The sequence below is a fragment of the Marmota monax genome, unplaced genomic scaffold (genome assembly GCF_021218885.2).
Source record: "Marmota monax isolate L192 unplaced genomic scaffold, Marmota_monax_Labrador192_F-V1.1 WCK01_AAM20220418_F8-fsc00054, whole genome shotgun sequence".
In the NCBI taxonomy this organism is placed as follows: Eukaryota; Metazoa; Chordata; class Mammalia; order Rodentia; family Sciuridae; genus Marmota; species Marmota monax.
The window spans coordinates 3,862,647-3,887,528 of NW_026692145.1; the positions used below are offsets into that span (position 1 = coordinate 3,862,647).

A 24,882-nucleotide genomic window follows, 5' to 3' on the forward strand; every position below is an offset into this window, starting at 1 on the left:
CTGGTGGGTGTAAGCTGGAAATATTGTTGGTCACTGACCCCCCATCTCACTACCACCCCACCAGGAGATCCCAGTTTTTGCCAAGCTGAACACAACTATTTGTTCAAGGCCTGGATGTTTCACACCTCCTTGACCTTGTGTGGGGCAGATCCAGTTGCCTGGAAGCCCTTTCCCTCATGACAAATTCCCATTTTTTTTTTTAAAGACCTAACTCAAAAGTCACAAAACTTTGTTTCTCTGTACCCTCTCCCTCCCCAGTTGAGGGCTCCCTCTTTGGGCCAGCACAATTACAGGCTTCATGCTTCTTATGACATGATCATACATAACTGCAATTATTTGACCCTCCACTTATTTCTGAGCTGCTATGGAGAATGCCTGGTATATATTAATAGTAATCATTATGTTTCCATTTACTAAGCACTTACTGTGTACCAGGCATTATCTCCTTGAATTCTCACAATGAGGCTGTGAGGTAAATGGAGCTATAATTATCAATGTTTTACACTTTTCACATCAGACTCAGAGTAGTTGACTAACTTCCCCAAGGTCACACAGATCATAGGAGGTAAAACTGGTATTTGAACTCCAGTCTGCCATGATCCCTACACCTTTCTTCTGTACCAGGCAGCCTCACTAAGAGTCCTCTGATCCTTGCTAGACATTGAAGTCTCTATCAAATAGTGTGATTTCCCAGGGTCTTTCTTTTGAATTTACTGACAGTACCAGAAGAACTCAGCATAATTACTTTCTCTATCTCCCAGACAGCTGATACCTTCACCACCTAATTACCTGCTTTGTGGCACCTCAAAATCTTTAGTTACTCTAGGCACTGAAGCACCTTCCTCATCTCCAGTTCTGGGAGCTCTCCTTAGGCTGGTGCTGAAAGAAAGAGCCGAGAATGGCCATTTTCTGACCACAGGATGGTAGAATTGGATATGGAGGAGAATGGAGGTGAGGGCTTGGGATGAAGGGAGGAAAGGATTTTATAGCTCCCCCAGACCCATTGTTACAGCTTCCTCACCAGAAGTTGGTATGCAGTGAATTTCAAACAGACGAGTCCTCTCTATATCAGACTGCACATCGAAAAACAAGCAGCGTCCCCCTCAGAAAAGATGACTGAATGGGCCCCATTTTGTATTATTCATCACTGGGGGGGGGCACTGTGCTTGCCTAATGAGACTCATGAGGCTCCAGCGCCTTCTAAGCAGTCTCATCTGAGATATTCAAATTAAAACATATTACATTTGGGGGAACACATTTATGGGGGCCATGGTATCAGCCCAGTCACAGCTGAAGGATTTCTGGAATGCCTGGCTCCCCATTCAGCTCCCAGGGAACCAGCCTAGGCTGCTGCAAACAAGTAAGGGGGTGGAGAGAGGGACAGACAGTTCAACGATAGTGAGTCACTTTGCCACTTTTCAGGGGGGAAAGTGAGAAGCACGGTTTAAATTGCCACTGTTATTATTGTGCCCTTTCAACTGGCACAAATGAGCCTAGCGTAGAGATGAAAAGCAGTTGGAAAATCCATAAATCTCTCCCTGCAGCTGGGCCTGGGTCAGCACCTCATCCTGGGTGGGCAGGAAAAGCATTGCTTACCATATTATGTAGCCAAAAAGTCGTCTTTGGGGGACATAAAAGGGCTAGAGAAGCCAGTCTAAAATGTGCAGGGCACAGACTACCTGAAATCTTTGCTTTCATCACACTTACATCTCTACAAGTAGTTCATGAAAACTTTGGTATCACCCAGAATCTGGTGTCAGGCTAGTCTGATACCACCTTACTCTCCTCTGAATACACTAGCTTCACTTCCACCTCTTCATGGCACTCAGGTGAGGCCTCTCCTCTCATTCTCAACACATACACTCTCATTCCTTGGAACTTAATATTGCCACAAGTCTCTCCCTCTTTGGGGTTTAGAAATGTCCCTGTAACGCAAGGATTATATGGAGAATTGTAAAGGTGGAATATGCTTTAATAACTCCCAATTACTCAAATAGAGATTTGCTTGCTTGCATCCTGAAAAAACAAGAATCTATGGGGCAGAACACCAAAATGTGAATTTCTGGAGACAGATCTTGCTTTCCCCATGAGAATAAAGCCCTGGAAAATCAGCTTCTACCTTTTTTCATGTGGGCTGAGAAAGACCATATGCTTTGGAGTGAGACAGTCTTGAGTTGGCATCCCAGCTCAATCACTTGCTGGGTGATCTTGAGAAGGTTACTTTGCCTCTCTGAGCCAGTTTTCAAATGTAAAATGGAGATATTTAATGCCTACTTTAGAATTTCCCAGATGTCTGAAGTAGGAAAACCATGGAAAGTGCCAGATGAATACCTAACATGTATTAGTAAATATGAAAAAAAGGTTAGTTTTTTTTTTCTTCTCATGTAGTCCAGCGTGTCTTAACCAGGATTCTCAAGGAGTGGAGGTGACTGACTAAGCTGGTAATTTTCCTCATTACTGGTTTGTCTAACACTCTTGAAATAGCCCTTTTAGGATGATGTTTTGATCAGCCTAATGCAGCCCCGGAAGAATTGAATCTTAAGTCCAATTCTCACTCTGCAGTTTCTCCTGGCAGCGTTAATGAGAACAAGGTTTCCAATGTAATACTCTGTATGGAAAAGTCTGAAACTTTTTGCTCAGTGTCCACTCTTCTACCTATCCAACTGCAGATCCAGCCTCAATCCTGCCTCCTAAATATGTGCCATTATGCTCAAGAAAAGAGGGTGACTATTTCTTTTCTCTATGACCTGTTTTTTTTTTCCCTCCTCACCTCTACCCTAGAAATTAAGGGCTCCTAAAGCCAATTTCTAGTAGCCACCAAGGTTGGGAGGTAAAGAGAATGCTGCAGTTCTGAGCAATGCTATACAGCACCTAAAATACATCTGCTAAGTTCTTATTTCTTTCCACCTAAAGAGAAAAAAAAATCTACCCTTTGTCAAAACCACTGAAGTGTGAGAAGACCCCCGACCCATGTCCCTTCCTCCCTGATGCTTTTGCTTCCCTCTAGAGACAAAAGCAAGTCATTACAAGCTAAAACTGCATTTGAGCCGGGAGTGGCGGGGAGTGGGGGGGAGGTTAAGTAGCCATAGGGGGAGTGACTATAATCCCGGGGTGGGGGGGAGAGACTACAGAGTAGAAGAGTATGGAAATTTCTGGAAGCAAAAGCTCTGAACGGCCATTCTTTGATGTTCCCAGTCTCTGGAGGATGACTTCAACTCCCTCTCCTTCACCCCTCTTATTTGTCCTGCATGCTAACCTCCCTCATTGACCCTAGACTCCTCTCTTCCAAATAATCTATTAGTCTTTAGGATTTAGGAATCTAAAAAAAAAATTCTCCAGCTGTTACCCTGTCGGCTGCAAAGAATGTCCTGCAGCCTCCACTTAGAGAGGGCAAATGACGGGGTAACAATGAAGGGTCAGCCACATCATCCAGGGAATATTTGGAGCAGGGCTTTAGGATATGCCCACGTCACTTAATGGGTTTCCTTCATAAGCAGGGACCAACTGGCTACCAAATATTGGGTGCCCACCCCAAGGACACCTCATGGTTTCTTAAGAGGTATATCTGAGACGTGACAGTAGCTGCCAAGACTCAAACATTCTATCTACCTACTTCTGCTGATACATGTGAGAATAGATGATACTGCCAGAAGGCAACAGAAATCATTTCCTAGTGACTCAGCCCCAGCTATGAGGACACAGCTAGGATTGCATCTCCCAGTTGAAATGTGCACTTTTTCACAGAAAGTAATATACAGATAATCAAACAGATCAAAGAGCGGAACTTAGACCCTGGGCAAGGTATCACCAATGGCATATTAACCTCCTAGTAAATGTATCTGCCATAGGTTGGCATAGTGCTAGGAGCTTTTTAAACGTTATCTGTTATCTTTTAATCTCAAATTTTGAAGTCAGACAAAAAGGGATTACATTAGTTGCTCAGCTGCTTTGTGACAGGGAACAAGTTACTGAACTTCTGAGTTTGTGTCTTTAAAACAGATAACACCTTAGAGTTGTTATGAAAATAAAATTAGGTGGTTTATATAAAGTGACTGGTATTCAGAAATAGTAAATATGTGAAGAAATGGCTTTTGATAACTGTCACAGAAGGCATTTAATATAATGGCATCTATAACAACAACAACTATTAATTTATAAACCAGCAATGTAAACATTATTATATCACTTTAAAACAGGTCAAGTAATTGCTCACAGCAATAGTACAAGAACAGGACTGGGATTGAAACCAGCTGTCCCTCTTTCTACTCAGCATTAGGGAATACCTCATGATCATGTTTGGCTAGCCTGATGTAGTCATTGTATTTAAACTAAAACATGAAGAAAAAAAATCCTTAAACTATGTATAGTGGGATTCTAGATCCATGTATAGATTAACTGCATATCATAGGTGATAAAATTTTAAAAGATTTTTAGAAAACTTAATAATTTAAGAACAAACTTCATACAGATTTGAGAAAACAGAAAAAAAACAATTACTATGTCACCACTTTAATAAAAGGTCTAATTTTACCTCCTTGCTGAATTTTCTTCCAGTTTTTCAAAAGTCCAAGTTTGACAGTTACACTCATACCATTTTTCCATGTCGTGTTCTTCACAGATGGTATGCCACCATAAAAATGGCATATAACAAGTGAATATGTCATAAAGTTCATTTAACCATTCCACTATTGTTGGACATTTAGGTTGTCTTAGTAGGTAAGTGGGAAAACAAAGGAATGATGTTGCTTTCACCATTGCCATAATCACCCTCCGGGACCCAGTGTCCTGCTCTATCAATGCTCAATGTGCTTTCCGTCATTTGATATTTAAGCTTGATGAATGTCAGCTCCACTGCTGGAGCCTGAGGTACATTTGCAAAAGGATTATTTTCTGCCAGTTTTCATCACTCAGATTCCAGATTTTATCCTCTTGGTGGGAAAGTGTGGCCTAACCTGGCAGTCTAAGCTCTGGAGCATAATGTTTTCCTATGGAGAAATGTCTTGAGGTGCGAACCACTAATTCACAAAGGAACTTTGAGAAGTCCTGCCATTGGTGAATGGAGGTCCCTGTCCGATCCCCCGACCAGGGGAGTGGGGTGTCTCATTGGCAATCTTGTCCTAGCTCTGGAAAATGACCCCGCAGCAGCTCAACCAGGCCTGGCCTCAGCAAATCGATTGGGTCTCATCTCCAAGAAAAGATCAAATTTGTATGTAAAGTGGGCCCCAGGGTCCCTTCAGCTTTAGAGTTTTGGCCGCATTACAGAAGTCCAATTGTTTGAGGCCAAATGCAATGCCAAGAATAAACTAGGGAGAGAATTTCAAGTGGGTCAATCATGCTATCCCTTTCCCTGGGAAAGAAGGCCTTTCTGGGTCCCTATTCCTCTGAGACTTTGGTGTCTCTCCCAAATGCCTTCATATGGTTGCCCATTGCCATCATAGAGCTCCTGGGCAAGGGGAATGGGGTCGAAAGAACATTTAGAATGCCTTCACCATTCTGTGCAATCGATGATTAGCTACTCCCCCCCAACTCTGACTCCTGAGGATTTCTGAAAGGCATTTTAAGAGAAGCACCAAGGGCAATGATAGCCCCACAGAATATCAGTAGTTACTAACAAAGTTATCTTTAGCATTGCATAGCATCTTTCTGGAGAAGTGCACTATTGAAGTGGGCTATTACCTGGTCAAAATTTGTGCTCAAAGATTAAGGACTTATTTCAAAGTGATGTTATGTGACTTAAGTGAGATTATACATGTAAAGGACTGAACCTAAGGGCCCAGCATTCAGGCAGTACTTTTACATATATTAGCTGCTACTGATATGAGTAATAAAGTTGGCGCGTAGGCAGTGGTGTGCTGCAGGAGTATGAGGTGGGGGGCAGTGGGGGAGCAGATCTCACTAGACTGCAAATGCAGCAACAAATATAAGGTCTTGCACTTGGGTTCAAACACTAACTAAATACAGAATGGAGACTGAGAAGAACTTGGGTGTACTTTATTTTTAAAAAGTAGCTTTAGCTGAAAAGTAATTCCAACATCAAGTCTTTGGGAAACTGTGGGGCATGTATGTGGCTTTTGCAAGTGATTCATGCATGTGAGATAGGTGTTGTGTTGTACATGGAAAGTATGTGATGAATGTGAAGTAGATGCATGTTTGTTTATGGCTTTGTGTGTGGGCACACATGGGTGTGGGATATGTATGTATGGATGTATTTATGGCTATGTATGGTAAATACCTTGGGTGTGGCATGAGTTTCCAAAAGAGGGAAAGTCAGTCGTCCAGGACTATATTTATAGGGGCACAGCTGGAAATCCTCTTTTGGCCAGGTCATTGGGCATTTATAACTTGGAGCATGTTCAAAGAAAAACAGCTAGATGTGGGTAGGGGCCTTGTAGTCATGTCACATGTTAAACAGATGAAGGATCTAGGGAGAGTTGGACTGGATAAGACTGGGTGAGCAGAGGGTGGGGGAATAGAGAGGGCTGGTAACCTTCCCTAGGAAGGAGAATCTTGAAGGTCAGTGCTAGGGCCAGAAGGTGGAAGCTCCCCAGATAGATCTGGGTTCAGTTTAATAGACATTTTGATTTTATATGGGACTGGGCTTCCTTATGAGCTACTGACTCCCTGCCATGGGGTTTTTCATAAAGCAGCCTTCATGCCCTTGATCTCATTGCAGTTACAACCTTGTAAGCCATGCAGAGTTGGAACGGTTCCCTTACCTCCTTTCCAAGGGTGGGGTGTTTGAACCCTAAGGCCTTAAAAGGCATTTCATCCCCCCATTCCCCCCCCCAACTCATCAGGATTACAAATTTAAGAAAAATACAAAAGAAAAAATTAAATCATGTATACAGATCTCTTTCCTTTTCAGAGAACTTGTGGTCTGCCAGAGACTGTACTCGAACTAAGCATGCTGCAGTCTCTTAGCAGGTCCGACGTCATGGGTTGGTTCTCAGCGGGGTAGTAGGGCTGGCAAGAAGGAAAATTTGGTCTCTACCGAATTAAGTTGCTGAGGTCCCTCTCTCCGCCTCCCCTCCCCTGCCTGTGAGGGGGCAGAGGAAAGAAGAGACAACATCAGGTTTGGTCTATGGCCGGTGACCAATGACGCACTCTCACCAATATAGATTTTGGAGGTGGAGACTACGGAAAAACAGGTGGCTGTAAGGGCAGGTGGTGAAGTGGAGGGGGTGGGGCCTATCAAGGAGGAGTGAAGGACAATGTGGGTGGGGGTCCTAGGGAATTTCTTAAAGAAAACATCAGTCCCCTGACACTTTGAGGGGTGGGGGGAAAGAATGTTTCAAAGATCTGCTTTATAGAAGCAGTTTCAGGAAAAAAGTGAAATGGGACCCGTATACTTACACTTCTGCTGTGATCTTTGCACACTATGTCCTCAATTGCACGGGATAGAACCAAGTACTGATCTCAAGGACCCAAGGAAAGACCCAGACTAAAGACCCCCAAGCCTCTGCCATTGGGCAGTTTGGGGTTGTGAGCAGAACCTAAGCCGTCCCAGATTTGCTGCCAAATCCTTGGGTGACCTTGGATAGGACTTTCCCATCTCTGGGCTTCAATGTCATCACCTCTTAAATGGAGGGGTTGCATTCGACGACTCTATGGGGCCCAGGCCGATATTCTGTGGTGGAGATTAGAACAAGGGAATAAACTTCGAGGCAAAGGGAACCTCAGCCTGCTTATTCAGGGGTCCTTTCAGGGACACTCATCCTTGGGCCCTTAGAGCCCTTGAGTTGCCAAACCTCGCTCCTGCGATTTTGGCCCCAAGGATCTGGCTGTCCCCACAGATGGCTGAGCCAGCGACTCCGCCCCCGCACTCGCCCCTCATCCCTCGGAGCCATTAGCACGATTGCTCTTGGTTCCCGGCAAAGCTGGTGATTTATGCGGGTCCTCGACGGGGCAGTCCCTCCGGCCAGGAACAATTAGCTAAAAGCCAGCGGGAAGGGAGGCAAAGGGGCAGGGAGCCAAGCCCCAGGGCGCCCAGCCGGGGCTGCAGCCCCCGGCCGCCCCCAGCCGAGCACCCCAGCCCCCCGACTCGGTGGGCCCCACTCACCACGGCGGGGGCGGGGCTCAAAGGCCGATGCGAACAGGCAATCCAGTATCCACGCCATGACCCGCTCTCAGTGCCCGGCAGCCTCGCAGCTAACCTCCGCTGCCCCGCACAGGCTCTAAGTAGCCCCCGGTGACCACGCCCTGGGCCGCACCCTGCACCCAGCTCTGAGTGTCTTGGTCACCGGACACCTCGAGCATGTCACCAAGGGGGCAGGGCCTCAGGGGAGCCCCCCCTTCCGCCGGAGGGGAGGGCCGCTGGTCCCTCAGCCCCTTCCCCCACGCGCAGGGAGGCCAAGATACAGCTCCTGTCCCAAGAAGCTCTGACTCTGAGGGCGGGACCCTGCGCTTACCCCAGGGAGCCCAGAGTCTGAGGGGAAACGCCGTCTCAGCCCTGGTGAGCCCCAAATCTGAGAGGGAGGGAAGGTTCCTGCCCCGCCAGGCACCCTCAATCGAACGCATATAAGCAGGCCTGTCCGCACAAGATACAATTTGAGGGCAAGGTGGTGCCCCTGTCCCAGGGAGCCTCAGATTTGAGGGCGAGACAGTATCCTAGCCTTAGGAACCCCCATGTTTCACGGAACACGCCATCTCCGCCCTCAGGAGGCCTAATCTAAGCAGAATTGGTGCCTTTCCCAGGAACCCCTATCTGAAGGGGAGGCACTGCTTCTGTCCTTGGGAACATTCCCATCCCACCCCCAACTCCACCTTAGAAGAGGCATCACCTCAGCTCTGAGTAGCACTAAGTCTGATTTTAAGGCACTGCTCCGTTCTAGAAGACCAAGGATGTCAGTAGAAGAAAATGATTTTGGGGGGGGGCAGGCAACGAGCCCCAATTTTGAGAGTAATTTACCGCCCCTGCCCAAGGACTACCTTGGGCAAGAGGGAGATGCTCTCCTTCCTGAAAACTTTTAGTTTTGAGGAGATTGATCCCCAGCTGAGATAGAAGAACACAGTATTAAGCATGTATTAATGTGGGGTTCCCCCACTTGCAAGGGGGGATTCTACGGCCTATGCTTTTGCTCCAAACACTAGAATAGGAGGGGCAGCAACATTTATTTTTAGAAAGAATTTGATATTTCAGTGGGGGGTGGTACTGTGTTGGATTTCCTTATAATTCTTTTATGGTATCATATTTTTAAATTTTAAATTCATATGGGGGGGGTACATGCCGCAACAGGTTCAGAGTCTGTGTCTCTGGTGATGGCCCTGTTCCCCATATCCTGGGGTAGAAAGTATCCACCAGAGATGGACCATATTGGATAGGAAGGGCTTCTAAAGGAAAATTCCTTTTTCTCTTCAAGCCCAGGGGTCCAAATTAATTTCTCCCCCAATTCTCTAGTTGGCAGCTGTTCAGTCGTGACTGTGTCTTGTTTTTCTCTACTGGGAAAATGGGGCTCTGTCGATCAAAATGCTAGTGAGGAGGTAGAAAGAAATATATAAAATCTTCTCCCAACAGCTAGATTGCTGGCCTGAGGAGTGGAAACTGCAATCACTGGTCCTTTGGGGAGAACAGTTATTACATTTGCTTTGCTAACCACTGATATTAGCATTAACATGGCAAAAGGGGTGCATAAAATGGAAAAGAATCGTCTGTACTTTGCCATGTAATTCTTAGCAAAGTAGAGCTATAGTCAGAGCTTAAAGGGCTTCCACTCATTTTTCTCCCTTTCTGGGAAACATGGTACCCCTCTGCCTTTGTACCAATTTCTAAATCATTTCAAATTTCCCCTGTTTTCTAAAAGCAATCAAAGACAACAAACATTCACCAGACCTGCTTTTACCAATTTCTGCTGTACAAATACCCAGCCATCCAAGCCAAACAAGTCTGACATCTAGAAATGTCCAGCTTCAGGCTCTGGATACTGAAAGCTCAGCCTTACCTCGTCCTCTGAGTTTATCTAGCCCCGGCTTTTGTAATGGCCTTAATGGGTTCCTTTTTTTCTCCCCAAGTACATGAGCTTGTTTTTTACTCCCTTGTGGCACAATGGGTACCTGTTTGCCAAGAACAAGCCCAGGGTCCTTGGTAACTGAAGTTTCTCTGCCTCCAAAATAGCTCTACCTGCTACCTATCCTTTGTTGCCTTTTCCTCAAGAGATGTGATATGAGTAAAGGAACAAAATTGAGGATGCTTACAAGTCATGATTGGGTGCCCAATTTTGTGCGATGAACTAACTAGGTAATCCTGGGAGAGTCCTGTAACCTTTCTAAGGCTCGATTTCCTCATCTGTAAAATGGAGATATTAATAGTTATGAAAACGCTTCAGTAAACCAAAACATCTACTATTCTGGGGGAAAAAAGGGAAATACAGTGATCAGAATTCTAAAAAGAAGCCAGGCTAGTGGCACACACCTATAATCCCAGCTACTCAGGAGACTGAGTCAGGAGGATAGCAAGTTTGGGATCAGCCTGGGCAAGTCAGTGAGACCCTGTCTCAAAATAAAAAGGGTTGGGGATATAGCTTATTGATAGAGCACCTTGGGTTCAATCCCTAGTACTGAAATAACAACAACATTTCAAAATAGAGTAACCAAGTTATCAGTTTTCCCTTCTCCCTTTTCTTTGACCTGACTACTCTGCCACTAAATTACTTAGTATTAAGTTCCCTTTGAAAACCTTTAAATGTCACCCAACAGGGGAATGCATTCATCCATCAATTCATTAATTTCTTCAACAAATATTTATCAAATGTCCTCTAGGTACCAGATATTGAGCTATGCAAATAATGTTGACTCACTGAATGAATTATTATGCAATTATTTTAAAATATATAATTTAGAAGTTTATATGATAATCTGAAAACACACTTATGTTACTTTTAAATGAAAAAAGTCAGGATGCAAAATGTATGCACACTGTAATACAGAGAGTTGAAATAAATAATACGCCTATACATAGGGAAAAAAAGGCTAAAAAGGAAGCACACCAGAATCTTAATCATGATTGTATTTAGGCAATGCAATTATGAGCAATTTTAACTGTTTCATTATTTTCATATTTTAGTATTTTTCAATTTTTCTTTAATAAACATTTTCTAGAGTTAGAAAATACTACTTATAGAAAACAATCTATAACTTTGTCTCTTTGAACAAAGGAGTAGGTTATATAGGGAAATGACTGCAGCCTGTAGGTTGGGGTTTTAGTGGCACAGAGCACTTGGTCTAGATTTGATGACTCAAAAAAGTTAAGGAAATCTGTAATTGAAATGAAGAACGCATTTCCTGTGCAGGGGTACATAACTGGTTACACTTCCATTTCAAGGATACAGGGGTCCTTTGCAGCCAGAAGCCCACTAGCCTAGACCTGCAACCTCTCATCCCAACGCATGTGCTGACAAGGGGCACATTAGGCATTTTTGTCCTCTTCCTCACAGTCCAAAGCCAAAAGCTTAACATCTGGTTGCCTCTTAAATAGAACTACAATAGGAGACCCTTAAGAGCCAAGCACCCTGCTCATAGTTTGTCTGTTGTGAGGTCTTTAGCCACAATGATGAAGTCAATTGGGGACTTGTTATCTTTAAAGGAAAGCCATCAAACTTTCCTTTGCTTTTCTTGAAGCCAACAGTGCTTGGCACCAAGGCCAACTATTACTAATTAAATGGAACTCTAAGACTCAAGGGCCTTTAAACCTTGCCATCCATCAGTTTCCCAAGGCATGGTTCATTAGATCAGATGCATCATAATCCCTTGGGGTGTGCCATAACAATGCACATTCCCTGCTCCCATTTCAGCCCTACTGAATAATAATTTGAGCATGAGGACCAGAAAACAGCACTTTTACAAGCTCCTCATGGAGGCTCTTAATAAAAAGTTAGAGAAACTAATATAAAGGAAAGAAGTACCATTCTGTAATCCCTCCACCACCATCTCTTCTCATTGCACTTTAGCTACAAGAAACACTGGGGCAACCATCTGGGGAACTGATCACTTTAGATCCACTGTAAATTCTTTAGGGAAGCAGGTAAATGTGTAGTATAGAAAATTGGACCAAACCTTGAAACCTAACTCCTGATAGAGTCTAGGTATATTCAAAATGAGTGTTCTCTATAAACATCATCCACCTGGATTTTCTAAGAATCCTTGTATATATGTCTATAGGGCACTTGTCAGGCGATTTCCTTTGAACATCCTATTTGTGCTCCTTGAATCAGACAAGAGACAGTTGAAGCACAGTAGAAACAGCAGAATATTTCAAGTTGGAATAGCAAGAGTAAGCCTGGACATGCTGGCTGACAGGCTGAATGAATGTGAGCATATCTGCTTCCCAGCCCGATCCTCTGTGAAATGGAGATCTCAGTCTCCCGACCATCTCCCTTTACAGGTTTTCTTTTCTTTTTTCTTTTTTTTTTTTTTTTTAGAAAGAGTGAGAGAGAGGGAGAGAGAGAGAGAGAATTTTTAATATTTATTTTTTTTTTTAGTATTTGGTGGACACAACATCTTTGTCTGTATGTGGTGCTGAGGATTGAACCCGGGCCGCACGCATGCCAGGCAAGCGCGCTACCTCTTGAGCCACATCCCCAGCCCCCCTTTACAGGTTTTCATGAAGGTCTATTTTCAGGAAGGACATAACAAAGTCCCCTACCACTGCACCCACAGAGGTAATTGGCAGATTAGCAACTCTGCCTCCCAATACCTCCTTTTGCGAAGTCCTATCAAAAGGTCCACATGGCGTGCACAGGGACCACAGGTACTCACTAAAGGGTACTCTCAGCTCCAGGATCTCACAACTCTGCCTCCTTGTCTTTGGGAAGAATTTACCTGGGCTATGGTGAGCCCATTAGTAACATCATGGGGGACCTTTGTGGCCCCTCTTTGAACATCAGAAGGGCCTCAGTTTCCACACTTCTTGAGTGGAATTCTACAAAACAAAGCTCCTTTCCAGCTATTTAGCAGCACTCCTAGCATATACCACTTCCATAGCTCTATTACTTCCAATCATTTCCCTATCAAAGCTGACAAAGTCCTCACACAGTCTTTGTGAGTTATACATGGTGGGAATTATTCCCATTTTTCAAGTTAAAAAAGTGAGGCAAAGAAAGTGACTAGTCCAAAAATCACCCAGGGGAGGAGAGATGAGCTGAGACCAGCCTCCAGATCTCTCCCCCACCCACTGCCCGTTTTTTTCCAGTACTCTTCACTAGATCCCATGAGCTGTCTGTCAGTGTGCTGACACCACTCAGGAAAATGCAAGTTTCATCCTGACATCAGAAAGACAGAGCTACGATTACGCTTCAGTCCCCAAGGAGGCAGAGAAATTGCTTTTAGTTGACAAGTGCATCTCCCACACACATACCCCTCTGGTTGAATGAAAAGATAAAATCAAGTTAAAAATCCCAAATGCTCACTTAATTTTGTAAAGCATTTTGTTCTTTGAGCTAGGGGGGAGGCAGGATGAGAGAATTTTCCAACTCTACAAGTCTCAACAGGCAGGGTGGGGAGAATAGTAGGAACTAAGGGGGCACAGAAAAAATGTCAGAAAGAAAAGGTGGGGAGGTGATCTTTTGTGCTATAATCAATAAGATAAAAATGTGTTATCTGAGAAAAGAGCTACAAAGAATTCAGTGTGTGTTTATACCTTTGGAAATCTGTGAGAGATACATGGTCTGATACTTTCATTCTAGATGAAAATTCTGTGGCTTCCAGTAACAGGTGTTTGGGGGGAGAAACAGGAGGACCATCCACTTCTACATGTTACCAGAGATCTCCAGGCGTGGGGCCAGAGAAGCATTTCTCCTGAACTTTTGCTGGCTCTGAAGGTCATCTCTGCAATCAGTTGTCCTTATACATTTAAGTGTGGCAACTCCCAAAGTGCTCTCATATCTGTTTTCACATCTGAACCTCAGTTCAGCTTTGGGAAGTTGGCACAACAGATTAACTTGACTCTTCTTTTATAAAAGAAGAAACTGAAGTTCAAGCAAGGGAAGTGACTTGCCCAAGTCACCGATTTTTTTTTTAAACCCTGTGCTTGAACCACTGTGATTCCTTCTCTTGTGCTCATTTCCCTCTCCTACTTTACCTGTCCAGGATGAAATCTGGTTTTTAGACTTATATTCTTCCTGACTCTTTAGATCTTATATACCTCCAGTCCCAGAGACTGAAGACTTTTCCCTTGAGAATTCCAAAGACCTTAGAAAGCCTGAGGATCTTCCCAGCTAATATTTTTTACTTAGGAGATACATTCTGAAGCATTTAGGAGTAAAGAATCATATCTGCAAATGCTTCCAAGTTGAGGGGTGGGGAGAAAAAAAGGACAAAGAACATAAATGTAGCAAATTGTTAATGAGGGTATGCACAAGTATTTTAAACTTACTTGTAACTGATACATAAGAAGTGTATATTTTCATGGGTACCATGTGATGTTTTGGTACATGTATATATTGTGTAATGTTTAAATCACCTTAGGTATATATTTCCTTGAACATTTATGATTTCCTTACAGCAAAGGCATTAAAAATCATCTTGTCCACCTTTTTCAAACAGTACCTTCTTATCTATAATCACCATTTTGCAATAGTACACCAGAACTTCTTGATCCATTTTTTAAAAAGAATTTTTAGTTGTAGTTGGACACAATACCTTTATTTTATTTATTTTTATGTGGTACTGAGGATCGAACTCAGCACCTTGCACATGCTAGGTGAGTGCTCTACTGCTGAGCCCCAGCCCCAGCCCCTCTTGCTCCATTTTAACTAACATTACTCATGGATCAACCGCCCCCATTTCTTTCTCCCCCCCCATGCTACCCAATCTGGTAACCACAGATCTATTCTCAATTTCTACGAGATCAACTTTTTAATATTCTATACAATGATTTATTGTATCATTCTTTCAACTTAAAAAGTTTGAAAATACAAAGTTGAGGGAAATCTCACCCAAGGCAGCCATCCTATCCACCTAATTTCAAATCTGGGTGCCAATGGTATATCACCTCCCACTTCAGGACTGCATCAGAGTGACCCAGCCCCAGCACAGAAGTAACAGCTCAGCAGGAGGGGGAGGCTAGATCTACCAGGTCTTGGTACCTTAGCTGGAACTTGGGTGCTGGGAAATGATCACATGTACTGAGTGAGAGGTTAAGGTGAAGGATTTGGTGACAAGGCAACGCAACTAATTTGGAACCCTAGAAAAGCAATCCAAACAAATTTTGATCAGAGTGGGAAGTTTTTAAAAAATAATTGTTTTTCCTGAATTTGCTTATCAGGGTTGGAAGTGTCATTACGGATAATTTAGCCCAACCTCCTTATATCACAGTGGGGATGCCGAGATCCAGAAAGGCAAAATGACTTACCCAACATCGCCTAGCAAGTTAGTGGCTGAAATGGGACTAGAAGGCAGGTGTCCAGCCTCCTAGTCCAGGGTTCGGTCCATTACATCACACTCTCATCTCACCTTGAGTTCCTTAAATCTTGAAAGGTCATCTGCCTACCCCAGGGCTCTCTCTTCAGACGATCATAGCACTTGGGGTATTTGCAGTCAGCGACAGTCCCTGCTGCTGGGAGCAGAGCCAGGCGCCTGAAGATGGCACCTGTCACATCCCATTGGAATGAATGACCTCCCTCTGAAACTGAGACGGCCAAGGCGGAATCTGGGAGCGGCACCTTGAGAGCTGTCAGTCCTGGCCCATGCGGCTGGTGCGCCATGGACATTGAAGGCAGAGAAGGTCATGGAAAAATGTCCTAAGCACTGTTTGCTAGGGAGTTTTCTACCTCTCTTGGACCCCAAGTGATTTATTGATTACTTTAGGGGCAGCCACTCTGGTTCATTGGTTTAGCTGCCGTTACCCCCCCCCACCCCGCCCCAGGGGAAGGGTGGGGGGGCTGTCTGCCTGCTGCTTCCCTTTCCCTGGTCTGTCTCCTTACAGGATTGGTTCATGGGACAGCTGAGCTGGACCCTCGTGAGCCTGTCGGGATTAATGGCATTTGACTGTAGATCATGAGAAATCACATCAGTAGCTGTGGGTGGGAGTGGATGGAACAAGCAGGAGGACAACAGAGAAGAGGAAGGGAGAAGCTCAAAAGGCAGAGGGAAGAAAAAGAGGAGGGAGGAGAGGAAAAAGAGAAAGCCACGAAGGAATTCTCTTGCCTGCCAACACTGACATTTCTGAGCCTGTAGCTTCTTCACTTTTAATCATCTTTTCTGTTAATTGCCATTTGTCAATGCAAATAAATCTTTCTCCACTATAACACAATCCTAAGATAACCCAAGTCTTAAACAGAGATGCAGAGTCCTGGTTTCCCCTAGATAGTGAGTTATTGCTCTTTTCTGTGTTCCTACATCTGAGGCACCATTGAGGCTAGTATGTGGACTTCAGAACTAACCTAAGGCATTGACTATCTTCTGAGTTTCTTTGGGTCTGGCACCTAACCAAGCACCCCTCCTGAGTTTTGGGGCCCAGCACCCTCTCCTACTTTCAAGAACCCAGAGTTTATAATTGCCCTGCTGTTCTATCCTCCAGATTCCAGGAAACTTGCCAGACTAGAAGCTTAGGGGCAAAGTAGAGAGTTGCCATCAGAGATGAATTGGCCTAGGACCAGAGAGTACCTATGCTGGAGAAGAAGGGCCGTAGCTGGGGCTAGAATGAGTAGTAGGAAGGCCACGGGATACGTCCAGCAGACTGTTTGTACATGTCAGATAGCTAGAGACCAGGTTATATTCAGAAAATCTTTTCTCTTGCTCTAAATGGAGGAAATGTTTGGCCAGATAACAGGACTCTGGGCCCACAGTGCCTTAACAAATAACAGGAAAATAACAAGTCTCTAAGTGAATACAGACACTATTTTTGTTGTTGTTTGGGTCCCAGGGACTGAACCCAAGGGTGTTTTACCACTCAGCCACATCCCCAGCCCTTTTTAAAAAAAAAAAAATTGAGACAGTCTAGAAGTTGCTTACGGTCTAAGTCACTGAGACTGGCCTTGAACTTGAAATCCTTCTGTCTCAGCCTCCCAAATTGCTGGGATTACAGGTGTTCACCCATGCCTAATGGTACCTGAACATTTAAGGTGTGCTATGGGGTGGCAATTTCTTTGAGAGGGAAGAACAGCCCATGGGACTTAGGTATGTGGACTATAGTCTATCCACGCTGGGTGAGGCTCTGGGGCTTAGTACCTTGGAACTGGGATATAGGTGTCTCCATGCTCCCTGGGAAAAAAAGAGCCACCAACTTATCCTTCAGATCACACACTTTCTATCCTCAAAGACTGTCTCTCAGATTTAGTGATAGTGAGAGCCCCTGTAAGGTATGGGCTCAGGAGTAGTGATTAGTGCCCAAGACCAGGTTCAAAAACCAAATGCAGAATCTTGGGCCCTCTGGTTTCATTTTTTTTCCTTCTCTTCTACCCCAAAGGAAAAAAGACCCTCTCTGGGGCTTGCCCTTGTCACTAATGTTCTGAAGCTTGACTCCTGCTGCTGCCACCTCAGCCACTAAGGAACGTCTCACACTTACATTTTCAGCCTCTCCCCTCCATGTTCTCCTTCCCTCTCCCTATATACATGCCAGCCCTCCCCATAAAGCACTATCTTTCTCTGGCCTTGTTTTACCTGCTACAGGATCTGCAAAACTTAACATGTGGTCTCTGTCATTCACTCACCATTTTACTTCTTACCACCCTAGGCTAGCTATTGAAGGCCTGCATAACTTTCTAATTCTAGATGCAATGGCTCCCTGTCAGTTCTCAGTCCTCTTGGCCACTTGGCAGCATTTGCTACACCATGATCCCTTTCTGCTCATTGCCTGAAAATCCTTCTTAGCTGAACCTCAGGTCCCAACTCAGAATTCTGCCTGTTCAACAGTCCTCTCACACCTGCTTACTTATTTTCTACTTTCCCTATGGACTTTTTTCCCACACTCCAGAGACGTGAAAATGCTCCTGTAGAACAACCCTCTCCTGTCCCTGAGTTCCCTTCTATCATCCAGCCTTAGGCCTGAGTGCTTCCAAACAGTAGTCTAGATGTGTTCTTCCCCCTTTCCCCCAGATTCTCCACCCTCTGTCCACAGTAAGATGACTTCTTCCCCTCCACACACACATGCACCCTTGACTCCTCTGCAGTTACCAACGTTCTTTTGAAGGCCTAATCCAGGGGGACACATCTGTCCTAATATGATTTGCCTTCTTGGCAGAATTCCATGTTATGAATCTCTGTTGAGACTCATTCCTTGGCTCTGAAGACACTGTACTATAGCAGTGTTCTTACCTCTGATTTCTACTTCCAACTCTGTCATCTTCTTTGGTACAATAAATGGGAGTATCTCTTAATGCTCTGCTCTTATACGGAAGGGGGCTCATCCACTTTGATGGCCCTTATCTCTGCAGATCACTCAGTACATAAAATAGTGTTCTGCCCATAATAGACAATTAGTGTTTACCTAATTGACTAACATTTGTTAGTTGCACAGTGCCCGAAACATAACAAATGTTCTATGAAGACGTATTGAGGTTTTACAGTTTCCAAGTATTTCCTATATTTTTACCTGACTGCCTTCTCATAATAACCCTCTGAAGTTGATTCTTTCTTATTCCCATTTTTATACATGAAAGCAGTGGAATAGAGCTGACATTTGTTTTCTGCCTATTCTGAGCCAAGTGCTTTATACACATTTTAATTTAATTTTCACAAAAGCACTGTGAAGTAGGTGTTCTTAGCCACATTCTACAGATGGGAAAACTGAAGCTCAGAGAGGAGTCCAAGATCACAAGGAGTATATAATTTACCACCTCTGCTATTTCATTGTTCTGTAAATTTGATCATACCAAATCAAGCGAGCAATACAGGGGAGGCATATAAAAAGGTATTATAGAGTGATATTATAATTATTGTTTACATATAAGGTTTTTTTAGGTTTGCATTCTTATGAAATTTAATGTCAGGCATATGAAGAGCTGAAAAGGAAAATACAACCTCTATTTCCAAACATTCTCTGCCTTTCTGCTTGCATATTATAATAGGAACTGATTATTGAGTGCTTACCATGTGCCAGCCATTATGCTGAGCACTTTCCATGTGTACTTTCATTTAATCCTCAACATAACCCTATGAGGTAGGGGCTATTATCCTACCCCAATCTATACATAATGTAGTTGCACCTCATAGGAGTTAAGTAACTTGTTCAAGGACCCTTAGTTTGAGAAATAATTGAAAATTTTCAGTCAGGTTGGTCTGACTCCAAAGTTAATGCTCTTTCAGTCATACTAGGCTGCCTTTCCAAGAGGCTAGAGAAACTAAGGCTCAGAAAGACCCAGTGACGTCAAGACTCCTGACTATTTTCCTACTTTGCTCCAGCTGCTTGCATCTTTGTTGAAGAGGCTGCTTTGCATTGTCAGTAATCTTTATATGTCTGTGGTCTGTCTGCTCAACCGCATTATCAGCTCTGGCAAACCTCTTTAGATCCCCCCCAAGATAGTTCTCACTAAATACTTGTCAATTGATAACCATGGGGCTCTCTTCAGTTGAGAGAATTAATAAACAATCAGACTTTGACAAAGCCCTTCACATCTCCAAAGGAGTTGAGCCTTTAGTGCTTAGGAGATGTATCAATTCCTCGCCTTCCTGCAGCTTGAAGTCAGGAGCCCACACTCCCCGCCTCCGCATAGCATCCATTCTCCAGGGAACCTGAATAGCGTCAGAACCATTTCACTGAAGGCTAAATTATGTGTGTGACTCTGGGAGGGTGAGGTCCCAGTAAAGGGGGAGAAGACTGTGGGCAGAAATTCTGCATGCAGATGGACCCTGGGGATGTTTCTCACCATCTGAGATGATGTGTCAACCTCTAGCAGCTACACTACATAGAATGAGCTCTAAAGATTGATTGTTCCTGTTATTATTGGGAATATTAATAATCACTCTTATATTTGTACAGTGAACTTCCATTTACGCAAAAGGCTCCTGCACACGATTTCATTATTTTTAGTTTGTGCTGGCCTTCAGCAAAACCTTTTTGGCTTCAGTATTCCCAGAGGAAACAGTACTCTGCCCAGCTTTGGGGGAAGAACACTGCCCCCCCCCCCCCCCAGGGAAACAGATAGCGGAGACCCTGAGAAGGGGAAATTCCAGCAGGCTGGAATTTAAGGCTGGCAGTTGATTCTGCTGAGCAATAAAACATGTTTGAAGTCTAAATGCAGATCCTCAATCTCCCTCCTTCCCTTTGCCTGCTTCCAGGGCCAGCAGGACCTTCCAGCCCAAACAAAATCCTTAGCTCCTCCAGCCATCAGAATTCACCCCTCCTCATCCCTTCCCCCATCAGTGGCCTTAGGGACACTTCTGTAGAAGCTAGCTCATCAATTATCTCTTCCCCTCCTCCAGACCAATTTTCTCATGCATTTGTATGAGTTCGCTTAGCATCCTGCAAAGAGACAGGCAGTAGTAATAATCATAGCTAACACTCATGGAGCTTTTACTATGAGCCAGGCACTATAATAAGCACTTTGCATGCATAATCTCTCTTCATCCTCATAATAGTCCTAAGAGGAAGGGTTATTAAGATCCCCATTTTATAGAGAAGGAAGTTGAGGTTCTGAGCGAGCAAGCAACCTACTCAATGCCACAGCGCTAGCTAATGCAAAGCCAGGACTCAAACCCTGTCTATAAACCCCTCCAGTATGCCATCTCTTAAATGTCAGCTTCTATTTCCCAGATACAATCAGTGAGACCCAGAGACTGGAAGGCCATGTAGTATTCAGAGGAAAGAATCCCAGGAAGTCAGAAAAGTGTTTTCCTCCCATTTCTGCCAGTAACAGGATAGATGATTCCAGGGAGTCACTTAAAGTCCCCTGCTTCTGAATCTGCAGGCAGGGTCTATAGTGTGTGAGATTCAAGAGAGATGAGCTGAAGAAGGTTAATCTCCTCCAAATTTATAGAGTTTAAAAGCACCATGCAAATGCACAGGGTTCCTTATCATAATCCTTAACATTATTATTCCAGTCTCTACACCTACCAATGAACCTGGGATAGAGTCCTGGCTCTGTCCCTGGATTCTGGTGCCATTTAAGTGCCAAGACAAATGGTCTTGGGGAGTCAGGGGTGATCCATTATCCGGATATGGATTATTTCTCAGGAGTAAATCGTTAGCCCTGTCGTGCGGCTGATGAATTCTCCCACCGCACCTGGGGGCTCATCACTCTGCAAGGGACGTGCAGGGAATGTAAGCAGTGGCTAGAGTTGCAGTGTGACTCTGCAGATGGGGTCCTGGAGGCGGGTAACAGGGATGTGCTGATTAGGTTCCAGGGAGCAGCAACAATCCCACCCACCTGTGAGTGAGAGAACAGATAATGAACCTATTCACCCCCACCCCAGCCCAGGGCAGGAAAGGTAACTCCTGCCCTCTTCTGATGCTTGACACATGTTTGGGAAGAATAAAGCACAGAAGAGGGGGACAGATTCATATTCAAGGAGCATCTGAGAGGATGAGAAGAATGAGCAACAGAAAGGAATAGAGGAAGCTGGAGATAAAATAGAAACAGGGAAAGGAGAGGAAAATAACCACAGAAAAGAGTCCCAATGTGTAAGAAAAATAGAGAAATTCAGAAAAAGGACCTAAGAGTAAAGGGAGAAAGAGGGAAAAATAAAAAACAGACCCCCAAAAACACTTTTAAAGAGACAAAAAAATGAAATTATATGGGGAAAGATAAATCTAGAAGAAAAATAAATGGCAATAGAGGAAGAGAAAGGGGGAGAAATGAAGAACCAGAATTAAAAGATAGTAATAGAAAAATAGAACCTCCAAAAAGAGACATAGCGAAGGGAAAAGGGATGGTACTGGGAAGATGACAAAGAATAAATGGAGTAATTTGAGAAACATGGGGAAAGAAACTGAGGCCTTTAGGAAGACAAGAAACATCTTTCCCCTATTTGTGTCTTTTTCCTTTGGCTGTGGGCACCCATGATTTCATTGTGATGCCTCAGGGCTGGCCTTAAGAATGATCAGAGAAAAAATAGAATAGTCATTCTTTTTTATAGAATAGTCTCTAGTCAGAGGGGGAAAAAAAGACAGAAAAAGTTTAAAAAAATGTACAAGTAATGAATGAGGGGGAAATAAAAGAATGTTCACAGTTACTTGGTGTCTTCCCTCACTCCAAAGGCTCCCTCCCTTCCACTCTTACTTGTACATTCTTGTACAGTGAAGCAACAGAAAGGTAGAGATAGCCACTACTAAAACAGACCATAGATACAGAAATCTAAGCATATACAAGAATACACGTGTACATGTACACTAAGTGAGCCCGACACAAACGTTCTAGACCAACAGGCATATGAAAAAGTGGCACACCTGGATACACAGGTGGGGCAAGACAGACCCACAGCAGTCAGGTATCAGAGCCAACCTAAACACAAGGATGGGCACAGGCAGAAACTAACAAGGAACTAGATACACTGATACAGAAGAGGACAAATGCTCAGGAAAAGACAAATACAGGTGTAGCAGCCAGGATGGGAGGAGAAGATTCAGCCTCAGCTTCATTTCTCCTCTTTGCCTCCATGAGGTATCCTTATAAAAGGCATTTACCTCCCCATGTCTCCTGTCCTCAGAATTTTCATCTGGGCTTTGTAATGGTTGTCAGTGTGTCTTATTTAAATAAATTCACTCCTAGTAAGTCTGTTAGTTACTGTCATGCCTTTGGGGAAAGAGACATCCCCTACCAGTTTAGATTACTGTATTCCAAAGGCCTCTTCAAGTATAAATGGTAAAACCCACATGGCTAAGAAAGAGTTGGAGCCTTTCAACTCCTATTCCAAGTATAGAACTCTTTCCCATTGCATTATGGCACTTCTTCGCTTCACTAGACTTTCCTTTTCTCCTCTGCAGTTTGAGGCAGACAGAGGCTAAGACATGTGACCTGCAACCCCCACTTGAATGGGAAGAGTGCCATAAGATTTCCCTAGATAAAGAAGTTTTTTGTTTTTGTTTTTTTTTTGTTAAAGTTTGAAAAGCTCAGGGTTATTCAGGGCCAGATGAATTCTATTCTAAGGGTCCTTGCAGCTCTGACATTCTGGGATTCTATGACTAAGAGCTAATTCGTTCAAATCCAAACCCACAGTAATTGGACAGAACTTGATTGAATTTCCTGGGTAAATATGGCGTCACTGTCTGCCCCAATAAATATTTAGCTGTGGCCCTAGTTTATTGATTATGTGCAGTATCAATATTTCTTGGCACAGTTTCCAACACTGACTGGTAGACTTATGATGTGAAACATGCAGGCTCAAGAGGCCTTCCCAGGAAAGCCACAGATGGCTGTTGGTGTGTCCATCTGGCTTGGGCCAACACACAGACTGCACTCCCCTCTGGCTGGGTACGTGGAGGAGTGAGACAACTGCCTTATATTTTTAATTTTTTAAGTTGTTTTAATAAGTTATACATAACAGTAGAATGCATTTATTCACTTTGATATATCATATATACATGGGGTATGAGTTCTCATTTTTCTGAATGTACATGTAGAATTACATTGGTTGTGCAGTCATATATACATAAGGTAATACTGTCTGTTTCTTTTACTATCCTTTCTATTCCCACATCCCTTCCCCTCCCCTCACTCCCCTCAACCTAATCTAAGGTAACACTGTCCTTCCCTAGTGCCCCCCCCACTTATTGTGAATTAGCACTGGCATATAAGAAAACATTCGGTCTCTGGTTTGGGGGGATTGGCTTATTTCACTTGGCATGATATTTTCCAACTCCATCCATTTACCGGGACAACTGCCTTTTAAAAGGGCATAGTCTTCAGTGCATAGGTCAGTTTGGCCTAAAACTCAAAAATGCTGTGGCCAGCTGATCATCAATAGAACCTAAGTGAATAGAGCTAGAATTGCGCAGCTCTACTTTGATGAGTAACATCCCTTAGAGCTTCCATCTTCCTGACAGCACTCTTTGTAGAATGAATAAATTTCTCTGTACCAGGCTCAGTGATAGAGCTAGGGATACAGACATGAACAAGATGGTTAACTCTCACCTCTCAAATACCTCATCCGTGAAGTCAGAATTGTGTTACAGTGGGGGGTGTAGTGTACAAGGTAAAGCCAAATAATATTGATGCTTCTTGGCATCAACAAACTTAGGCCTATGGATAAATATTTATGAGAAGAAATAATTTGGTAGGAATATTACTATATATGCATACTTTTAATTATTCCCTCTGGCAAAACAGATGAATCAGAGACCTTTTTTTGTATGCAGTATTCAAGATGCATAGAAATCTTGCAATTAGTTCAGGTAAAATGACTCGATTTTTTTCCCCTAAGTACAACTCCAAGAAGTACAAGTTAACTTAAAAGATAAACAAAAAAAGTATTAATTACACATTTGTGATGAGAGTTTCATTTGTTGGTGATGGTTTGAAAGCATTGGTTTGTTTTTTTGGAGAGAATTAAGGTATTTACTGGAAAAGGGAAGATTAATTCTCTCCTTGATGCTGCCATGACATTAACCCTGTCTTTCCCAAGCAGAGATGTATTTGTGCAAGTTGGTGAATTTGTTCTCTTCACTTATTTTTATTCTTTCATACATTCAATCACAAACACATTTTCTGACACATGCACTGGGCCAGGTGTGAAGATGCTGGAAAGATTCACAGGTAATGCCTGTCCTTAAAGGGTTTCCACTCCAGAAGGGGGACCAAACAAATAACTTGAGGACTTTACAATGAGTGCTGTAACAAAGGCAAGACAAGAAGAACTGGGACTAAAAGATAAGGGTGGTTGAGGAGCTTTAAGAGATGAGATGACTCATGGTAGGGCATGGCGGGGCATATCTGAAGGTTGACCCTATTCATCACTGTATGGCTACGCAGATCCAGTGCAATTCCCAAAGTTCTTTATTTTAAAAAAGAATGTATT

The 24,882-nt window shown here is 43.6% G+C and overlaps 1 protein-coding gene across 1 annotated transcript in view; it reads right to left on the reverse strand.

Annotated features, from left to right (window-relative positions):
• Arhgap36 (Rho GTPase activating protein 36) overlaps positions 1 to 8,117 on the reverse strand; it is a 29,669-nt gene extending 21,552 nt beyond the window's left edge. The window contains exon 1 of the mRNA XM_046418785.2: positions 8,060 to 8,117. Within this exon, the coding sequence (XP_046274741.1) occupies positions 8,060 to 8,117 (58 nt within the window). The remainder of the gene's footprint in view (positions 1 to 8,059) is intronic.
• Positions 8,118 to 24,882: the final 16,765 nt, after the last annotated feature.